This window comes from Anser cygnoides, chromosome Z, assembly GCF_040182565.1.
Source record: "Anser cygnoides isolate HZ-2024a breed goose chromosome Z, Taihu_goose_T2T_genome, whole genome shotgun sequence".
NCBI classification, from domain to species: Eukaryota; Metazoa; Chordata; class Aves; order Anseriformes; family Anatidae; genus Anser; species Anser cygnoides.
This window is the reverse complement of record NC_089912.1, coordinates 76,101,198-76,121,797: the sequence shown is the minus strand read 5'-3', so window position 1 is coordinate 76,121,797 and position 20,600 is coordinate 76,101,198. Positions and strand designations below refer to the sequence as shown.

The 20,600-nt window shown below is 37.0% G+C and overlaps 1 protein-coding gene across 8 annotated transcripts in view; it reads left to right on the top strand.

Annotated features, from left to right (window-relative positions):
* ADAMTS6 (ADAM metallopeptidase with thrombospondin type 1 motif 6) overlaps nt 1–17,886 on the top strand; it is a 160,378-nt gene extending 142,492 nt beyond the window's left edge. For 6 of the 8 annotated variants that reach the window (XM_048079500.2, XM_013180567.3, XM_048079501.2 and 3 more), the window contains 3 exons: nt 4,932–5,108; nt 6,391–6,547; nt 12,208–17,885. In XM_048079500.2, the coding sequence (XP_047935457.1) occupies nt 4,932–5,108; nt 6,391–6,547; nt 12,208–12,317 (444 nt within the window). In that variant the 3' untranslated portion in view covers nt 12,318–17,885. Of the gene's footprint in view, nt 1–4,931; nt 5,109–6,390; nt 6,548–12,207 lie in introns of all 8 variants that reach the window. The other 2 variants (XM_013180568.3, XM_048079505.2) reach the window with 1 other exon arrangement.
* The last annotated feature ends 2,714 nt before the right edge of the window (nt 17,887–20,600 follow it).

Below are 20,600 nucleotides of genomic sequence, written 5' to 3'. Positions count from 1 at the left end.
TCCCCAGGACCATGTCCAGATGGCTTTTGAATACCTCCAATAATGGAGACTCCATTCATTATTAGTAATAATAGTCTAAACATTATGGCAGAACTTAAAAGTAGTAATATCTTCATGTGTTGTGAGCTACCATAGAAGGTGTTGAGGTTCATTTCCTTACTTTCTGAATTTCATGCCTATATAATCTCCATGCGTTCTTCTCAGCTGAAGAAACTACTTGTGCAGACTTTTTTCCCCATTATATACATTATTTTTCTTTGAACAAAAGAAAATGTGTTAATATGCTATACTGTTCAACTGTTGGTTTTGTTCCATGAGGAATTAGGAATTAATTGCCATTTTAGTGAACTTCTATGTAAAGAAAGTTCTTCTAAAATACAGTGTGAACTTCATTTTTTTTTTGTTTTATTTTCATTACTTTATCATACAGATGTTTTTGGTTATATTCTAAACTTACTGTTATTTGTACCAGGTTTTGTAAATGATTTGATATCATAAAACAGATATCTTTCACAGATCGTACCTGGATCTGTCTCTAGTTCTATACAGTTTTAAGATAACAGATATTTTTTTTGAATTGATTCTATAAAAAATTGTCAGTTTTATATCTTGAAGCCTGCAGGAAAAAACGTTTCAGAAACTTTTCTCAGTTTAGAGCAGGACTTCATGAAATGACACAGTGAATTTTAAAATATGTCTTGATCTACATGTGGAACGGTATTTTTTACCCCATTGTTTGTTGGCATTTCACACAAGAAGTAGGGAATTTAAATCAAGGCAGAAAATATTTTAAATGGTCCTTGTTCTTATCTAAAAAGGTATAGCATAATGCAGCCCGTTGAGAATGAATTTGACTTGGTAGGAGTGAGAAGGAAAGAATGGATGAGTAGAAAAGGATGTTCGGTTGAAGACTCTTTCACATCATATCTGTGGCATTGATAGTTTTAAGCTCTTTGTGACCATTACCATGGTACTTCATTTCTGGTTGAAATATTTGGACATTGTCTCAATACTAACATGTAGTAGTATCCATTTGACAAATTATGGAGCCATACATACATGTCTTAAATACTATCAAATATAAGCATTCCATTGTAGCTGCTTTCTGCAGACTTTGCTGACTGTTATGTCATCCTTGGAACTGTCAACATAGAAGCTTTCACATCCAACCTTTTATAGAGTAGGAATGTGTTATAATTTTGAACACAAATGTTCTCATCTAAAGGTTAAAGCTCTGCTAAGCATCTGGTTGTGAAAAAGTGCTGACTTCTTTCTTGTACAAATTTTGCCCAATGATAACATTTTAATATAATGAGGAAAAAAGCTATTTTTTCTGCTCATTGTTCCCAGAAAGATAATATATATAAATCCCTCTGTAATATACATCAAATATATGATTTTCTGACAGAAGCATGAAAATGCTGCCTCTGTTTTTGTACAGAAAACAAGAGTGAAAATAGAAGAGTCAAATAGTGCTTCCCTTGAAGTCTGTGGCAAATTTTGCTCCATTTCTCTGGAATGGAAGTTCTAAAGCTTTGCTTTTATATGAAAAATAGACTAGGTAAAATTAAGAAATTTTTAAAATCTTTCATATGCTAATGTAGTTGCTGAGCATCAGTATAGTTATATTTTTTTTTTACTTTAAATGATAATTAACAAGAAATTAATTAACAATAATTTTTCTGTCTTGTAGGACAGAGAAACAAATTTATTTTGTAAATATAGAGATTAATTAATGTCTTTAAGAGAAGGGCTGGAGCCCTGGAAGTGTTTCAGGCCAGGTTTGATGGGGCTCTGAGCAACCTGGTGTAGTGAAAGGTGTCCCTGCCTATGGCAGGGGCATGGAATTAGATGATCTCTTCCAACCCAAAGCATTCTATGATTCTGTGTTTCTATAAAAATACCCATATGTATATTAAAACTAACAGTGGCTTGTCCAGCAGAATGTAATCATCGAAGCCAATAGATGTAATATTTTGGATTCCAGTCAAGTTTTCAATATTGTTTCTCACAGTATCCTTCTGGACAAGATGTCCAGCATACAGCTAGACAAAACAATTGGCTGTTGGGTTGGGCTCAAAATGTTTGTAGGAAATGCGGTTACATTGAGCTGGCAGCCAGACACTAGTGGGCTTCCACAGGGCTCCATTTTAGGGCCAGATCACTTTCGTGTTTTCATAATTGACTTGGGTGCAAGATTTGAAGGTATACTTAGTAAGTTTGTGGATGGCTCTAAATTAGGAGGAGCTGTTGACTGCCAAAGGTAGAAAGGCCTTACAGAGAGAGCTTGACAGACTAGGGGGGCTGGGCAATCCCCAACCATATGAAGTTTAACAAGAGCAAGTGCCAGATTCTGCCCCTGGGATGGGGCTACCCTGTATATATGTACAGGCTAGGGGACAAGAGGCTGGAGAGCAGTCCCACAGAAAGGGATCAGGGGGTTCTGGTTGATGGCAAGTTGAACTTGAGACAGCAGTGTGCCCTGTCAGCAAAAGGGGCTAACTCTGTACCCTGGGGTGCATCAGGCACAGCACTGCTAGCTGGTCAGGGGAAGGGATTGTCCTGCTCTGCTCTGCACTGGTGCGGCCTCACCTTGAGTACTGTGTGCAGTTTTGGGTACCACAGTATAAGAAAGACATAAAACCGTTAGAGAGTGTCTAAAGGAGGGCTACAAAGCTGGTGAAGGGTCTAGAGGGGAAGATGTTTGAGCGACTGAGGTCCCTTGGTTTGCTCAGCCCCGAGCAGAGCAGGCTGAGGGGAGGCCTCATGGCGGCCTGCAGCTCCCTCACGAGGGGAGCGGAGGGGCAGGCGCTGAGCTCTGCTCTCTGGGGACAGCGACAGGACCCGAGGGAACGGCATGGAGCTGGGACAGGGGAGCGTTAGGCTGGGTGTTAAGGAGAGGTTCTGCACCCAGGGGGTGGTCGGGCACTGGGACAGGCTCCCAAGGGCAATGGTCATGGCATTGAGCCTGTCAGAGTTCCAGAAGCATTTGGACAAGTCTCTCAGACATCTGGTCTGATTTTGGGGTGGTCTTGTGCGGAGCCAGGAGCTGGACTTGATGATCCTTGTGGGTTCCTTCCAGCTTGGGATGTTATATGATTCTATAATTCTTAGGTAACATCAATTTTGCCATAAAAAAATTAATACTTTGAAGTAGTCGAGGTGAGTTCTTCTGCACACTGTAAATTACTTCTATATATTTCTAGATAATAAAACAGCAAAAAATAAAGATTTCTTGGGAAGAACCTTATCAGAGACAAGTACATTTACTTTGCATTCATATTACTGTTAGTCATGACTTCCACTGAGTCAAAAATTCAACAGGCTTGTGGTAGTGGGGAACATGATTCTCTGTTTTTCTTTGAGTGGGTATTTTGTCTTTCATTTGCTTTGGAGACATGAATTTATGTTAGCTTCTATTGATGCTTTTTAGTTTTGGTGATTCAGTATTATTGTAGGCAGCCTGTTTCCTTACTTTGCTTTCAGTTCTTGGTACAGGGTGTAGTCTATCTTAGTGGAATTTTAACTACGAGTAACTCCAAAAAGTGGTGGCTTTTTTTTTTTTTTTTTTTTATCTATAACTGGTACAAATAGCTGAAAGATTTTCCTCAAGTTGCAGTTTAGACATAGATTTAAAAATGTGTTTTCAAACAAGACTAGAAAACAGATACACCTAAACTCAAGTGCCAATCCTCAAACTCTTGTTTATTTGCTACCATATTCTTGGGATTATAAAACTCCATAGGCACACTGGATTTTGACATTTATTTAACTGATTATTGGAAGTTATACTTTTCGCCTGTCTTGATGCATAAGAGAAGCTGAGTGTCAACCTCTTCCCAAAGTCACGCAGTGATTCACGTGCTGGATATTTCTCCACATATCCTCTCCAAAGTCCTCTATTTAGAAGACATTTTTTCAGCATGTCTAACTAACCGAGTTCTCAGCTGGTGATAGCTTGCTATTTGTGTTTTTACAGTATTTCAGGTTTTAGAATGCACCACCCAGAGTACAGAACACAACTCTCTGCAACTCTGAGTAGTTTCAAGTCTTTATGTATCCTGCTGTTTCTCAAAGTGAACTGATCACAAATCTGTAGACTACCCTTATGATGGTGGCAGGTCCTTCCAGCCTTCTCTCTCCTTCCTGTTGACTTTTCACAGAATGCTTCATTGCCAGGAAGAGGAGATAGAATGCAAGTGATTTTTAAGCAGTGAGCTAGGAAGGGGCACTTGTTTCCAGTTCCTGCTTTAAGGTTTTATGCATTTTATGTGAAATTTTGTGGAAAAAATACAATATTCCATAGAATTTGGACCAAAAGAAGTTATGATTATGACACGGAAGACCTGACATATTCATTGTCATTCTCTTTTGATCTCTATTTAGCATCAATATTTAATTCTTTCTTCATTTCAGCCAGATTTTTCTTCTCTTCCTTCACTTCTTCCCCTAGTTTTCTAGTAGACATATGCTTAGGGTGTACAAGATTTGTGTTAAAAAAAGTAGAACAGTGAGTTCTACTTTGTTTCTGAAATAACTACACTTAAGTTTGTTTCATAATAATGATACATGTGGCAGACCTTTTTACTTTGCAGCTTATCTTAAGTTACTTATCTTTTACTTAGTGCTTATCTTAAACCTAACCTAAAGTTTTTCATGTACAAAAGCAAATGATATAGTCACATAAATAGCAAAGGAAATATACTTTTATTAAATTAAAACTTATAAAAGATTTAACTTAATAAAGCAGTCATCAGCCAGCTTGTTTGTGTTTCTAATAATTTTAAAACTACCATTTTGGGAAAATTATAGTTTTATAAGAACTTGTAAGAACATAAATATCTCCTTCAACTTCTCCGTAATATTTCTTAAAACTTGTACTGACCTTTTACTGGAATTTTCATTATTTGTTTGTACCAATATTTTTTCAGTGCACACCAAAGTGTGGTCCAGGATTTAAACACCGAATTGTTCTGTGCAAAAGCAGCGATCTTTTAAAAACTTTTCCAGCTGCTCAATGCCAAGAGGAAAGTAAACCTCCAGTCCGCATCCGCTGTAGTTTAGGTCGATGTCCTCCTCCTCGCTGGGTTACTGGAGACTGGGGACAGGTAAGATAGTCCATATAAGTATTTACTGCTGTTAGTCTCCTACTCATTATATATCAGGCTCTACCACCTACTAAGCGTAAAAGTGTTACTGGAAATGAGTAAGGGATGGTTCCCATGACTGAAGGGAAAGCTATTCATCTGTCTATCTCAGATTGAAATATGGTGCAGAGTGATAATTGCTGAACTAGAAGGGATTTGTTGACAATAATCTGGTTTCTGCTGTATGAGTTTCCATATGCATGCTTTATAAATTAACTAGTCCTTACTAAAGTTTAATAGAAGGGCAGTTTGCAATACAGCAATGTTGTGAGCTTTAGTAGTTTTAAAACATATATAATTTAGTTTGAGAAACTTGATGGAAATACAAAGCCATTTTAGTATATTTTACTGTACAGAAAGATATATAGCAGACCAAAGAACTCAGAGATTTTTTATAATTTTGTATAAAATATGCTTAATTATTGAGGTTCTAAGTTGTTACAGCACAGGCTGAATGGTGCCACCAGTTATGCAGTGTTTCTAAATAGGATGTACTGAGTTTCTTTCTTTCTTTCTTCCTTTTTTTTTTCCATCTTAATTATGATAAAGGGCCTGTTATTAAATTATAACTTGATATTTTCTAAATTTGCTGATAAATTTGCCTGTAGTGAAAATAAAACACTTTAGCAGATTGACTAATCAGGAAACAATCATTTGTGGTATTACAGTGTAATTCCTTTGCAGTCCATCTTTTCTTTTACATTAATTGTTCAGATACATATTTTTCTTAAATTGATGTAAGTCTTAAAACCACTGTTGAGATATAGAAATTCAAAAATGTTTTGAAACCACAAAGTATTTTTGTTTGAAAGATACTTCTCTTTGTTCCTATAATAAATCTGTTAGCAGATTTGAATTCGTTTTCCTTGTTTTTTTTTCTTTGTTGTAAACTAGATGATTTCTCTACTGAAAATATGCACTTAACCTCATACATGATATATGAAATAGTGTAAATTTTATTCTCTTACCTCAAATCTGAGCAGTTTAAGAAGCTAACATTGCACTGTTTTATTTTCTTTGAAAGACAAATGCTTGTATATGCTGTCAAAAAAGCAACATCCTAAATATTTTATGAAAATAATTTTCTGTATTAACCAAATCTCTCCAGATGCCTTTTTAAAAATGTGCCTGTGTGTACATAGACAAACGTACACATTTGTTCCTGACTGCTCTCCTGTTGTCTTGCTATATTACTAAAAATTAAATCTGAGTTGTTTCATTTTTTTGTGTGTCTTAATTTTAGTGTTCTGCACAATGTGGTCTTGGGCAACAGATGCGAACAGTACAGTGCCTCTCATATACCGGACAAGCATCTAGTGAGTGTCCAGAAACACTTAGACCTCCATCAATGCAGCAGTGTGAAAGTAAATGTGACAGTACTCCCATTTCCAACACGGAAGGTAAGTTTGCCATCTTAAGATAATATAGTCTGAGTGAAAAGAAAGAAAGAGTGAAGTGAGGTGGTCAGTATTACTGCATTCATTTATTATTAGAAATCTACATTATATCATTGCCCAGACTGTGACTTAATTTTTTGCAATTATTCTCTAATTAGTCAATGTAGTTCAAAGGTGAAGTCAATGAGAAGCTACATGCTACATACAGGTTCTTTGTTTAAACAAACAAGCAAACAAACCATATGTAGCCACAGACAAATTGCTATCATTTTGTGTCATTAATCTTCCAGTCTCTATATTGGTGAATAGAAATGTTCATGATAGCAGGGATAACATGATATGCTTCTTAATCCATTAAGTTTGTACCCACTCTATCAGCGATGGAGCAGGCAAAATTATTTAATCACATGTTCATTGAAAAACTGGGACTACACATTTAATGCTACATGGTGCTACAATTCTGTTTGTTTACTGTGACTGACTTATCAGCTTCTTCTAATTAACTTTGAATTTCCTGCATTCATAATGCCTGTTCGAAATAATTTCAGTATTTTTACACAATACAGACTAATTTAATCAGACTATTATCTATCTTCATCATAACATAATTTGTGTTACAGAATATAGTAGATAATAATGTCAAAATAAGTGTGTTAATGTTTATGAAGGGTTCCAGGTCTGGACTCATAAATTCCCCATGTAAACCTCTTGGGAAATTCTGTCTTCAAAGTAGAATTTGAGTGCTAGGCAGCAAAAAGTTTCCTTGCTGATCATAAAAATTTAGAATAGTTGTTCACTAGATGATTACATTCAATTTTGTGTGGAACGGAAAAAGCAGTCAAAAATCATCATAATACATGTCTGAAAATCACGAAACATTGCACAGCAGTTGTAGTTCTTTTAAAACAGGTATTCCCTAAATTTTGAGTGCTTCATTTCACAATCTCAATATGACTACTCCTTTAGCATAATTAATGTAAATAGAGTGGCTTTTGCAGTGGTTCTCCAACTGTAGTGTAGTTTGATGTCCTGTTTATATGGAACAAGTGCTCTGATTTTTACTCAAAAAAAAAAAGCTAGTCTTCCCTTATTTGACGTTCATATAATAACCTTCTGTATCCATTTAGGCTCACACCATAGTTTCAAAATTGTCATAAAAGTCTGTCAGTGTAGACATCTTAATGAAAGAGAGTGTACTAAAATCTTCCTAGAAATACACTGATAATTGTTTGTGAGCATGATAATTTATCACTTGGAGTTTTTAATTTTAAATAGACACTTATCATCCCATGTTTTCATTAGAAATACATCATCATAATAGAATTTTCTTTGGTCACTTTAATTTCCATTTCTATGTTTAGTACTCCTAAGTAATTCCTAGGCAATTATTATCAATGTAAGAAACTTTCTCTCCTTTAAGCTCAACAGCTGTTATTTTATTTCCAAACACAGAAGTTGTCTTTTTTCCAAAGTAAGGAAGGTAGTAAGATTTTTTTAAGTGTGCATGATTAAGTCTCAGTCTCCTCTTCAAGATGAAAAGGTCAAGTCATTGCGTTAGTAATTCTTTAACACCAGGAAAATAAGGTGATCTGTTTTTTCTGTCTGGGATTTTCTGTCTGTGATATATGGATACTTAGTGTTCGTGGACTTCTTTAAAGAAGAACTGTGCAGGGTAACTATGAAAAGCAAGTCTGTTGGCCATAGTGTTTTCCAGAGACCCAGACCTTCACTGGAACATTGTTGGGATCCACAGAATAAAAAAGTTGAAAAACACACAGTATTCCAGATGGACTTCAGCTCTTTGGTCAGCTCCATAGTGACAGCCATGCAGCATCATTAGCATGGTACTTTACTTGAGCTAATAAATCCTAGGAGTAATTAAAAGGAAGGAGAAGAAAGAAAGTTTCCAACAGTCATACTGGCACTTAGCACCCCATTTTTGTTTTTGTCCCGCTCTGCAGGTCTTTACTGGAAATCACTGATTATTTGTAAGTGGTTAAGTGGCTCAAGTGGCTCAGAAGTAAATATAATCTCAATTTAAAATACCTACATCCTTTCAGAAGAATCTAGCTGCAATCCATGAAATACTAAGGGTGCCTTATCCCAAAATTAGACAAAAAAAAATGCTTTCAAGTTATTTTTTTCAATACTTTTGTAACCATTTCTTAAATATATATCCTAATTTATAAACATTTCAGAACTATTAAATACTGAATATAAGAAGCACAAACTGAGTATTTGCAAAATAATGCGCAAGTATTGAACATTTTCTGTTTGTACTTTGGCCTTAAAAATCCTTAGACACAAGAGGTGCTGACATCTCTTTGCGCATGTATGTAGCAGAGCATATCTGCCTGCACATAGGGACTTAGTCTACATGGCATCCAGAATTAATACTTTGTGGTTTGGGCTCCACTGTGGGGAAAAAGCACCCTCAGCAACCAGTCATTGCTTTGCAGAAGGGTCGGGCTAGCTGAAGGAATTCCCTTCCTATTTCAAACTGCAGTGAACTTCCTGGTTCCCTTCACTCCCAAAATTCCAGTGCTCCCAGCCAGTGGGACCCATTCATCAATTTCTGAACAACTTAGTTTTGCTAACCGAAGATAAGAAAGTAAGTATTCTTCAGCACATTTTTCAGCAAGTGTAATGATCACATTGGTAAAGTTTGGAAGTGCTTTCTTGGGGAAAGTGTAGATTGTTTACATAAAATAATAGTCAAAATTCTGGGGATATAGGATTAGTAAAAGAAAATTAACATATATCTTGTCACATTAAACATCTCCTTTAGCTCTTTGTTTTCAGTAAACTCTTCACTGGGGATTTAGAACATTGTAAATAAGGTTTTGAGGCAACTGCCGAGTACCATTACATTTAATGTTGGAATTGCACTACAGACAGCATGTACCACATGATTTGAAATGTATTCAGAATGATTTTATTCTCTAAGTATGTAAGTCTGCTGAATCTAGACTGCAAAAGGCCACCTGAAACTTTACATGACAAACTATTTAATCTATGTTTATGTCATTTCAATTCCCCTTTTATTTTTTGTGGTAAGCCTTTGCAGTCTCTTTAGTTGACAGCACTGTGACATTCTGTGCTTTTATTACTGTAATATGATACTTGGTATCATAATATTGTCTGATCTGACAAGGAAAGTAGAGATTAATATATGTAGTTTATTGAAACTTGCTAACAGTAGTTACTAGGAACAAAAAGAGCTCTGCTAAACCTCTTCCATTCAACGACAGTCCTGTGAAGAATAGGCTACTTCATCAGCCTCTGTATCTATTTCAAAACTAATATTTAAAACAGAAGTTGTGGGCACCTTCCAGGATATTGTCTCACTGCTGTCCAAATGGCACTGGCTGAACAGTGTCCAGGTTTAGTCAAGAGGAAGAAAAACATTAAGAAACATGAAATGGGATAATTTCAAATCCTACTTTTAGCAAAAATACAGTTAGTGGCTTTACCTGTATTTAACTAAATATGATGTATATGAGGTTATTTGGGGGATTGAATAAACTTTTACATCTCATCAAGATCAAGTGAATCTTTTTATTCCTCACTTTATTTATAATTCACTATGTTTAGCTCCCATGTTCTCAGTGGTAATAAACACAGGGACCTGAAATATTTCTGAAATATATTTGACCTCTTTTGGGAAGAGTTTTTGAAATAAAGTAGTGACCACATGCAGTTGCAAATAGAGAAACATGCCTCTTTTTCAAACAGCTACCCTCAGTGTCTTTTCTCCTGACATCCAACTCTGTTTTCAAATAGACAATTAAAAAATCAGAAAAATAGCGCATAAAACATCATGAAGTAAAGAATTACAATGAAAGCACTGTATCTGAGTTAATAAAATAAAAATTTAAATCATTTCATGCTTTTACTTGTCTAGCTAAAAGCATGCCCATGGTCATTGTCAGAAGTACCATTAAGTACAGACCCTGAGTTCAGACTCACTAATGCATTCCTAGGTTCAAATACTAAAAAGTCTCATATGCACATAACTTTCCACTGCAGCGTGCTTGCAGCTTGAACCCCACTGCCCATAGCTACCTTTTCTGGCGGAAAAATATGTATGTAGAAGCAAGACAAATAGGAGTAGCTGAAGGATTGTACATCCTGATTGTGTTTGTTTCACTATTACTTCTTGCTTTTCTTACGTGGCTGGTGTGTTATCTTTTTCATACTTAGTTTATGGACAGTTGGAAATCAAGGACTTTTGTTCTGTCAGGCCTTTGAGCAACAGGATCCTGGCCTTCAGTCTTCACTTTTAGACAGTAAATCAACGCGAAATATGATAATGTTCAAAGTACAGCTAGATCCAGTCCTTTTTATTCACATTTTCTTTATACCTATGTAATTTGAGAAAGATTGTAGAAGAAAGAAAGTATCGAGTGCAACATGGAAAACTTATAGCATTCTTTTGAGACAAATTATTTTCTGAAAAATTGATCTAATTTCATCCTTTCTGCAACATCATTTCAGATTTGTGGGTTTTGCTTTTTCTCCATATACATCTCTTCCTTTTTCCTACCCACAAAACAAGGCTCCTTGCCAAAGTCCTATTTTAATATCAGCCTGGAAAAAAAAAAATACGCAAATGCTATTAACTGGAGTGGTAAATCCTTTATCAGACACCTACCACAATATTCACTCCGATGAAAAGCAAATCTGCAGTAGCAAAATCTGAGATGTAGAACCTGAGTGTAAAAAAGATCTTTCAGATAAAGCAATATCTCTCTTACATATCACAGTAAGAACTGGGCATAGACCAAACTATTCCATTCCGTGTTACCACCTTCTTTCTGCAGAACAAAAACTGAGCCACAGGAGAACCATTGCATATTCCTGCAGTGCTCCTGTAATGTACACTGACAAGTCACTGCAGATACAGCTGGTGTGGGATGAAAAGGAAGGAATCCTTGCTCCATTGTGACAGAGCTTTTTTTTCCCTTCCTGGGACACTTACCTGCCAGTATGACAAGGGCTGCTGAGGCAGTAAGGCCAGCATACAGGGAAAATGCAAATATGAAGAAAAGATCTTGCATGCCTATTACAGGCATAAAAGTGCCTTTTTCTCCTGCATAGAAGAAAGTGTGGACATATGGAATTGAGCCTAAAGTACAACATTTGGCCAGGTCGCTGAACTCACACTGTTGGTGCCTTGATCTGTAACACTCTTTGTTTTCTCCATCCCTGTGCACTGCAATGCTTATACTGTTTCAAGGATTCTTACAAATGCACATGCATGGTACCAAATGCTGCGAATTGTGATAGATTTTGGATAACCTCTCACAGATGAATGAAATAACTCCTGAGAAAGAAGCTATAAAAGTATTGTAAAAAAAAAAAAAAAAAAAAAAAAAAAAGACTCATGTTTCCTAGCTGTCTAAAGTGGGCATTTATTGCAATAAATGGTAATTTTTTCAAGACAAATTGGGCACACTTCTAAATTTCTGGGAGAGAAGACCTGCAAATGATATTATGGCTTTTAAAAATATACTATATGCACTAAGATGATTAAGGAAGAGTAGTTACAAAGAGGACATGGTGGATAGATAGAGCAGAAGCATGTTAAATCTTAAATTTTCTTGGTAGTTTAATTTTTATTTCTGATTTTTTTTTTCCTCTTTAATACCCTTAATTATTAGAGTGCAAAGATGTGAACAAAGTGGCATATTGTCCACTGGTGCTGAAGTTCAAGTTCTGCAGTCGAGCATACTTCAGACAGATGTGCTGCAAGACCTGCCAAGGACACTGACCCACAGAAAGCACGAGAATGTGCCTTGTTGTTATCATTGTGGAAAAGTGTCCATCGGAGAGAGCCACACAGCGGAATGAGATTGACGTCCTTGCAAATGCATTACCCTGTGGAAAACGTAACCACTGGTCAGCCCCAGCTGACAGGATTTCAATATTATTTTAACTTCTGTGAAGTGGGATTTATTCATGCAAAGTGCTGGACACAGTATAAGGAGGGCATGCCAAATTGGAAAGATCCACACAACACATATAGAATAGCTTACTGTGGAACATTTGTGTTCTTTTGACTAAATCCAATAGTCTGTTTACCTCCTTGGACCATTAAAATAATTTTTATTATGGACTTAGCAATGACACTGAATCCATTTGTATTTAAAACTGTTTAAAATGTAGCTGTTATGACTTGGTCTACTATGGAAGTAAAGAAGAATCAAAAAAAATGTTAAGTCATAGCTTAAAAATGTTAACTATTTTATCTCACGACACAGCACCACAATTTAAATTATAAAATGAGCTTGGAATTGTTATTTAAGGAGCAGATTTTTTTTTTAAAGAAATGTATTTTTCCTTCATTCCATCTAATTCCCTTTGGAGTAATCCATATTTCCTGAACACTGCTGTGAGCCATATATAAAGCTATACTCAATAGAACAACCATGAGGGACATTGTTTTAAGAGGTGCAACAGTTATTGCAGTGGTGCATGAAATACAAGTGTGCTATGAAATGAAATGAAATCTGTGTTGCAGGTTTATAGCCATCTTACCATTGTACAAGCAAAGCTGAGATTTCTGCTAAAAGGGAACATATTTCAATACCATGGAGGAGTGGTACTCCAATAGTGGTGAAGACCATATGGCCAACTCTTTCACTGCTACTGTACAGTTTGCTTAGAATTTAAGACTTTAACTTCAGCTCACTTTTGTTTACATCACTAGCCACAAAGAAACAACTTTGTCGGCATCTATATCCGTTTTATGCATTACTTTTGATTCTCCAACACCAAGAAGTTCTAGTGCAAAAAGATAAGCCTCCTGTGTAGTAACAATAGTTCTTTACAAAGCTGAAAGTTAAAATGGATTTCACATGTTCCCTTCTTTGATACCATAGTGGAAGAGTATTTTTTTTTTCAAAAAGAATATGTGAGTCTGCAGTTCAGGAGTCCACATCAGAGTGGACAAGGATTACAACCAAAGATAAAAGATTTTTGGGGATATCTAGGTTCTGTTCAAATGAGAAGTCGAGTGTGCTTGAGCCAAAAGGCATACTGGGCTATCAGGAGTAAGGCACACTGGAAAAGGGGTGGCTAGAATGAAGTCTGGTCACCTTGACCTAAATGGCCAAGTACCCATATAAAGCTGGATCATATTTAAAGCTTGAGGCAGCTTTCAGTGTGAGACTGGAACGAAGTCCTGCCTCTGGATTAGTAGCTAGATGCCAATGTAATTCTAGCTATTCCAATTATTCTGCTGTCATACTCCACTTATTTCATATTACCATATTTTTAATATTCACCAATTACTTTGCATTTTTAAATGTGAAACCAAACTGCTTAGGCAAGTCACATTAAAGAATCTACCATAAAAATGTTTAGTGTAGTGCTCCTCTTCCCCTTCACTTCTCAATAGCAAGACTCAACAAGGAGATAAGGAAAGTGGGTACTTGTTTATATTAATATATTGTACTTGAACACTTGCAGTTTGCAGCAGGTACTTGATGAATGTGCTTTTGTGTCAAACTATGCCTCCTTTGTTGTAGTGCAATTAAAATTATGTGAACAATAATGTGTTACAAATTCTAACTCAAATAGCACTTTTTTAAGAAAGTACTCTTTTCAGTGAAAAATAATTTCAAAATATCATGAGATTGAAGTGTATCAGTGTATCTTACCAAGAACAAGCCAGATGTGTTGCACACTATTTACTAATGTGAATTAACATGGAGTAGTAGATGTTGTTAGCAGGACTCATACTATGAAATCCCCCCAACATATTGACAATCTATCAGTGGGGTTTTGTGCAGCCCACATATTCATGACCATCAAAGTTCTGTCATCTGCTACCTCTTGCCAGTATTTTCACTTCCTTACACCTGAGACCAGTGGAATTAATTTTCAGTTGGCTTGCATGTATTCACATATGCTTATCTGCTGCTCTCATCACCGTGTAAACAACTCCTGCTAAAACTGACACCAGTAAACAGCCTTTGGGAGTTGCACATATGGATTAAGGGCAGTGTGTAGTCCTTCTCTGTTAAGTGAATTGACTTTCTGTATCCTTTTGACAAAACACCTTGGTGCTAGCATGCCCTGGTTAGGTCAAAATATGATAAAAGGGAAAGGCATTACTATGGCATTCTTTAAGCAAGAAGCCTCTCTGTGTCAGGGTCCAGTTTTCTCCAGGGCATGACTGTGTTTATAAGATAATGTGTCTTTTCAGCTAACAAGAAAAGGTTTTTTAATGTATTCAAAAGAAACCTTTTTTTTTTTTTTTTTTTTTTTTTTTTTTTACCTCACTTAGGAAAATTGTAAGGAGTGTTTCCAAAGACACATTTTGCTCTCTTACTGGTGCTAGAACACCAGGGAGTCCCATGTTTACTCTGCAACATAACAGCACTGAGGCTGGAATTTAAAGAACTCCCTGGAGCAACATTGAATCGTATTGTTAAAGGGAACAAAACACAGAATGTATGTGGATTTACAAACTAAGCAACACTTCAGACTAAGACTGACAAATGAAACCTACTTCAAAGAAAAATAATTGGTTTCCACAGCACAGTTCATTGCTGCTGCTACGCTGTAGCCATCTATATAATCTAAGCTAAATAGTGTTATATTCCTAACTAGTGACAATAGGACTATTTGTGTAGGCTATAAATATGAAAGGCCTAGAATCAAATAGTAGAATAATAAATGCAGAAATCAATCTGGTGCCAGTACTTCTACTGAGCAATACTATCAGCTGAAGAAGATCAAAACAAAAAAATCTATGGATTAACCCCTCAGGGTGTATACACCCCAAAATAGTCCATTTTATTAGGAACTTTGTAATGGAGTGAATGTCACATAGATATCCTTAATAATACAGACTGAAATTACCTTTGTATTATTGTGATTAGTTGCTTATTATTTTATACTCAGTATTAATGTGGTACACTGTTACTTTATTATTATTATTTTTTGCTTTTGTAAATTATATTCTAATTTATTGTCATGTTTCTTAACACTTGTTCTACATGCATTCTCCTGCTTGTAATGAAAACAAAAATATTGTAACACTTGATGCAGTGAAATTCCACACCAGGCACAGATTTGTTTTTAACATAGATAATTTAGTAAAATAAAACTGCAGCTCTTAAGAATGATACCCACGGTATGGTTGTCTATTCCCTGACTTACAGTTGCTAGAATTCTGTATGCTTGATGTTTGCTTCATCAGATGCATCGAAATATATATTAGATATTTTCTTTCAAGTAACATCTATATGTTATGCCAGAATTCTGTCTTCGGCAGCAGCAATGTTTGTCATATATAAGTGAAACAATAAGGAAAAGGAAGAGTCAAGAATATGATCATGTACATTATTGAGTAATATTTTAGCCTAAGCAATAAATGTAGATCAAGAATGAAATTAATGGCAGCAAATTATCCTGTACTTCTTGGAATGATTTCATTACCAGTCAGTCAACAATAACAATAAAATGTCCTTCTTGCATTGAGCTTTTAAGGTTTCATCTGAAGTTTATCTGAAGCTGTAAATATAAAGAACAAAGTCATTTCAGAAGACTTAGTGCTTAGATGACTGTTGTTGAGAGATGCTTCTTTTCTTACCTGATGCAGTTAAAATATCCTGTATTGAAATCTCTGATCAAGTCCAATTAAATATTTCTTGTTTCTCTAGAATAAGTTATAATCTAGCTTCTGTTTTAATGAAAATAATGAAAATAATCTCTACTTACTAATGTAAGATGTTAAAGAAATTAGAGAACCTTAAATATTTTGATGAGGCATTTAGTAATTTTTTTCTTCTGTTTACTAAGGAGGATTCAAAAAAACAACTGCCTATTTCAAAGGTACTGATATTTCCACCTATAGAGAAGCTTTATTGCCCTACAAACTATAAATTTAAGGTTGAATAGTCTTACTAAATTACACAGTGTAATAACAGTTTTCTCTGTGATTCCAAAACTCTGTTGATGCTTCCCCCATACATTCACACTGCAAATTATTACCTGATAGGTTTCCCACAATTGTTCAGTTTTGAGTATTATTCTTTTCCCCTGGAGCAACTGTGTTTTGGATTATAACAACAAACTGCATACACTGAAACAGATGCTCTTGTGTTTCTCTCTTTTCCTGCTTCTGCTACTTTATACTTAACATCACCCATGCTGACTACAGAATTCCTGGCACACAAAACTCCCTTCAGTCTTCTAAAATGCACTCTTCCTACACCTAGAACTTCCTTCTAGTGCCAACCCTGCTGTTACAATTCTCTGTTATACTTTTTCAGTTTATTTCTTGAGGAGGCTGTCTTTCATTGGACACCATTTTTACCTGAGGTTCTGCTTATCCTTCCTCTGATTTACCTTTCTATACCCCACTATTCAATATATCCCTTCATCAGTAAAATCCCTGTTCTCTCTAAATGTATCTGATCTATGAGACAGACTTGTAAATACCGTCTGTAGAATACTGAACAGGCCTTGGTTATTTTGCTGACCTTTTTATTATTTTTTTATTACTAGAAACTAAGGTCCAGGACTCTTTTGTGGACTTTTACTGCAATAGACTTTGGATGAGTCCTGTGAGTCTCATCTGGAGTCAGTCAGTCATCAATCTAAGAGTCTTAAGAGAAGGCCATTACTAAGCTGAGGCTGTCGTTCTGTGAGAAGTGACGCCCTATCTGGCCGTCTTCCCTTCACCACAAGCAACAATTAGGTGGAAAGGATGGATCATTGCTTCTGTGTGGTCCCTCCGATCTTTGTCCTAGACAGAATGGTGTAAGAGCATTTGCATGCAGTAATCAGGATGGAATCCCAAACAGATTTATAAGAGCTCAGTCGGCCACATAACGATGTTCACTACAGCACTAGCAGATTGGTAGCTTCCCAAGTACATTTGGCCCAGCTAAAAGGGGAGTTCATGTCCAGTTTAGGAAACTGAGCAACGGAGAATTTAGCATGGTGTGCATTTAAGGATACTCCGTCCCTTAAGCTGTTGTATCACCTAAGCACCACATGTCATTTATTTTCCTCTGTTTCTGCACAGGACCGACATTTTCTCTGAGCTGGATAGGCTATGGGACAAATAATTTATGCTCATCAAAGGTCATATAGGTGCCAGTCAGAAAATTACTGAAATCTGCCCTTGAAAGGATATGTCTTTCTGCATTAAGAGTGGGAAGATGCCATTTTTATAAGCTGTAAGACTTTTTCAGAGAAGACCTAGCAAGATCACTTAATAAATAATCTCACTTCTTCAGTAATCCTGCTTGGAATGAATTCATCAGATCACAGCTTGAGATAGCAAAGGAAGTGTTTTGGAAGCTAGATGTGAAGGCTCAGCCAGAGAGGGCTCCAGGCTTTGGTTGCTATGGCCACCCAGAGGGATCAGATTTGGCCTTTCTGGTAAGGGCTAAGCCATGGCTTTTGGAAATTGGGTTTCGTCAATGCTCAGCGCATTGCAATCACTGCAATTTTTTAACTCTTTCCTCCCTCACCACTAACCTTTTGACATCAAAGTCCTTAGAGCTATGCACGTTTTGCGACATTTATAACAAAATTATTGCTTATATTGTTTGAAATCACATCTCAGAATATGATTTATCTTTTGTAATGAAGATGTCCTCTGCGTATGATTGAAGATCTCCCTCCCCTTGAAAACAGATTGGTATTGAGTAAACAGCTCATGTTCAATAAGTTGAAGTAACAGTTCTGCACATGTGGGAATGTCTTCCAGTTACAGCTCTGTAAAGACATAGACCCTGGACTTAACTGGAATTTCAGAAGACAAACTTCAGTTGCAAGTGCACTTTAAGTTCTTATTACCACATCTGTTTTGAGGTCAGCTATGCTTACAAAGCAAATTATTTTACAGAAGTGCAGTGCACTTAATTGGGTCACTGCATTCTAACATCCTTGAATAGTGACTAGAGACAGGGTCAGGGCCTGATATGAACAACAGCTACATTTGTTTGACAAGTTTGCAGTCCATTTCCAGGGCTTGCTCTTTCATTCCTCAGAATCCATATACTGGGCCAGAACTTCTTTTCCTTCCATCATCTTCTTTCTCCTGGGACTGCTTCACCTCTTTCTCACTGCTTTCCCACATGCCTGTGGAGTTTTGTAGTCAGTGTACAGTATTGCTATCTTTGATTTTAATGTAAGCATTATTAACAGTTTTCCAATCTGTAACTTAACACTATATTGTATGTTAAAAATCCTGATCTTCAGCTGTTTTTTTTTTTTGGGTCAATTTTGTGTTGAAAAGTAAAAACGAATTCAAAATCTAAATTAGAATTTAAAGGAAAAATGCTAGAAACATTAAAATATTACTTGCTTTCAAATAAGATTTTTTTTTCAAATTTTCTACCACAATAATTAAAGACACCTTCAAGATCTTGTTTCCTATTATGAAAAACATCGAGTTAGGAACAAATATAAACAGAGGCAACTGAGCCTCTCTTTTTGTCTCTCATTCTCTTTCACGTTTAGGCTTTGCTATTGAAATGCCCTATCAAAACAAGACTTTCTGCAGCAAAAAGGAATCTCAAACATCTCATTTGCCCTTTGTAGCTCAAAGTTTCCTTAGAAGTTTATTTACATAAGATAAGGTTACATTGTTGAAACCATCCTGTCAATTAGCAGATAACATTTGACTTCAAACGTATTATTCTTCACAAGCATTTTGTCAAGGATACTGCTGGTAACTGAGTTACTGTGGAGGAGGGGAAGTATGACAGCGATAAATTACACATATCAATTAACCATAGGTTGCTCAGAATTGTTGTGAAATAAAGAACAAACCAGCCCATTTAAATAAAAGGGAAAAAGAATTCAAGTTGCCTTTTTGTACCAGCTGCAAAGGGAAAATACAAGGAAATACAATATTCTGTCCCAGGATTTCCAGTGAGGTTTAAGAAGTTAGCTCAGCTTGTGTTACTTGCTTCTGTCATTGCTAAATCTGCTTATAGTGATAAAGAACCATGGCCTGAATTCTCTTAACATGGATTTTTTTTTACTAACTTTTTTATCCTAATAAAGATCTTGTTGAGACCCCTCAGCCCTTTTTGGGAGCCCAGCCAGGGCCACAGCCAGTGGCCGTAGAGAGCTGCTGAGCTCCCTGCTATGCTGGGCCTCTTCTGGCAGTGGCCAGCACCTGAGGGAAGGCTGAGAGCTGGACGTGGGTTGGCTTCAAGACAAAAGAAGCCTCAGGTCTGGTGAGTGCTCATCAAACTTGCCAACCCCCTGGGCGAGGCTGGGCAGCTGCACTGATGGCAAATGCTTCCTCCTCCGGAGAAGTGCAAGAGGCACCGTGGTGAACAGCCACATGGCTCCCAGGGAGAAGTCCCCATGTGCGAGCACAGGGGCCTGAGCTGAGGTCCAAGGCAGGCTGGTGGGACTGGGGGAGCCACAGTGTGGCATGGCTCTGGGCTGCTCAGTGACAGAGGGATGCTGCCAGGCCAGGACAGCCACAGAGGTGACCCCCAGGGCCAGCAGGCTTGGGAAGGGAGAGAGGGACCATGAGATGACATAGAGAAGGTGGGAGGGAATGAAGGTATGAGGGAATCCCAGGATGGCAGTGGGAAAAAGGGTTGGATGAATTGGTGGAGTTCTCAGGCCCCAGGTGGAATTGGCTCTATGTTGGCAAAGAGATGGCTCCTATGGGAGTTTATGAGACCCTCAGAAAACCCTCACGCTGGGAGATGGCATGGGCCTCCCCTCCCCTGCACACCACCCCCCCCCCCCGGAAGCTCAGGCCTCAGGATGGAGAGTGAAGGGCCTGGGTGAAACACTGTGGAGAGCCCACAAAGGGACAGCAGAGACAGAGGCCCTTGGTCAGTTTAAACCCTTCAGTGAGCTGCTGAAATGTTACATGTACTGTTAAAAGGGGAAAGCTGTGACTCTGTATTACTTGTAGTAGTGTGCTAAACTCTGCCTCCTTGGATAGCCTGTTTTAATTGGTTATTCTGTATTTAGCAGATGAGCAAACTGCAAATGAGAATGAAAAATAGCAGTTGCAAAAATGATGTCCATAAACATGCTTATCATAAAGACAGCA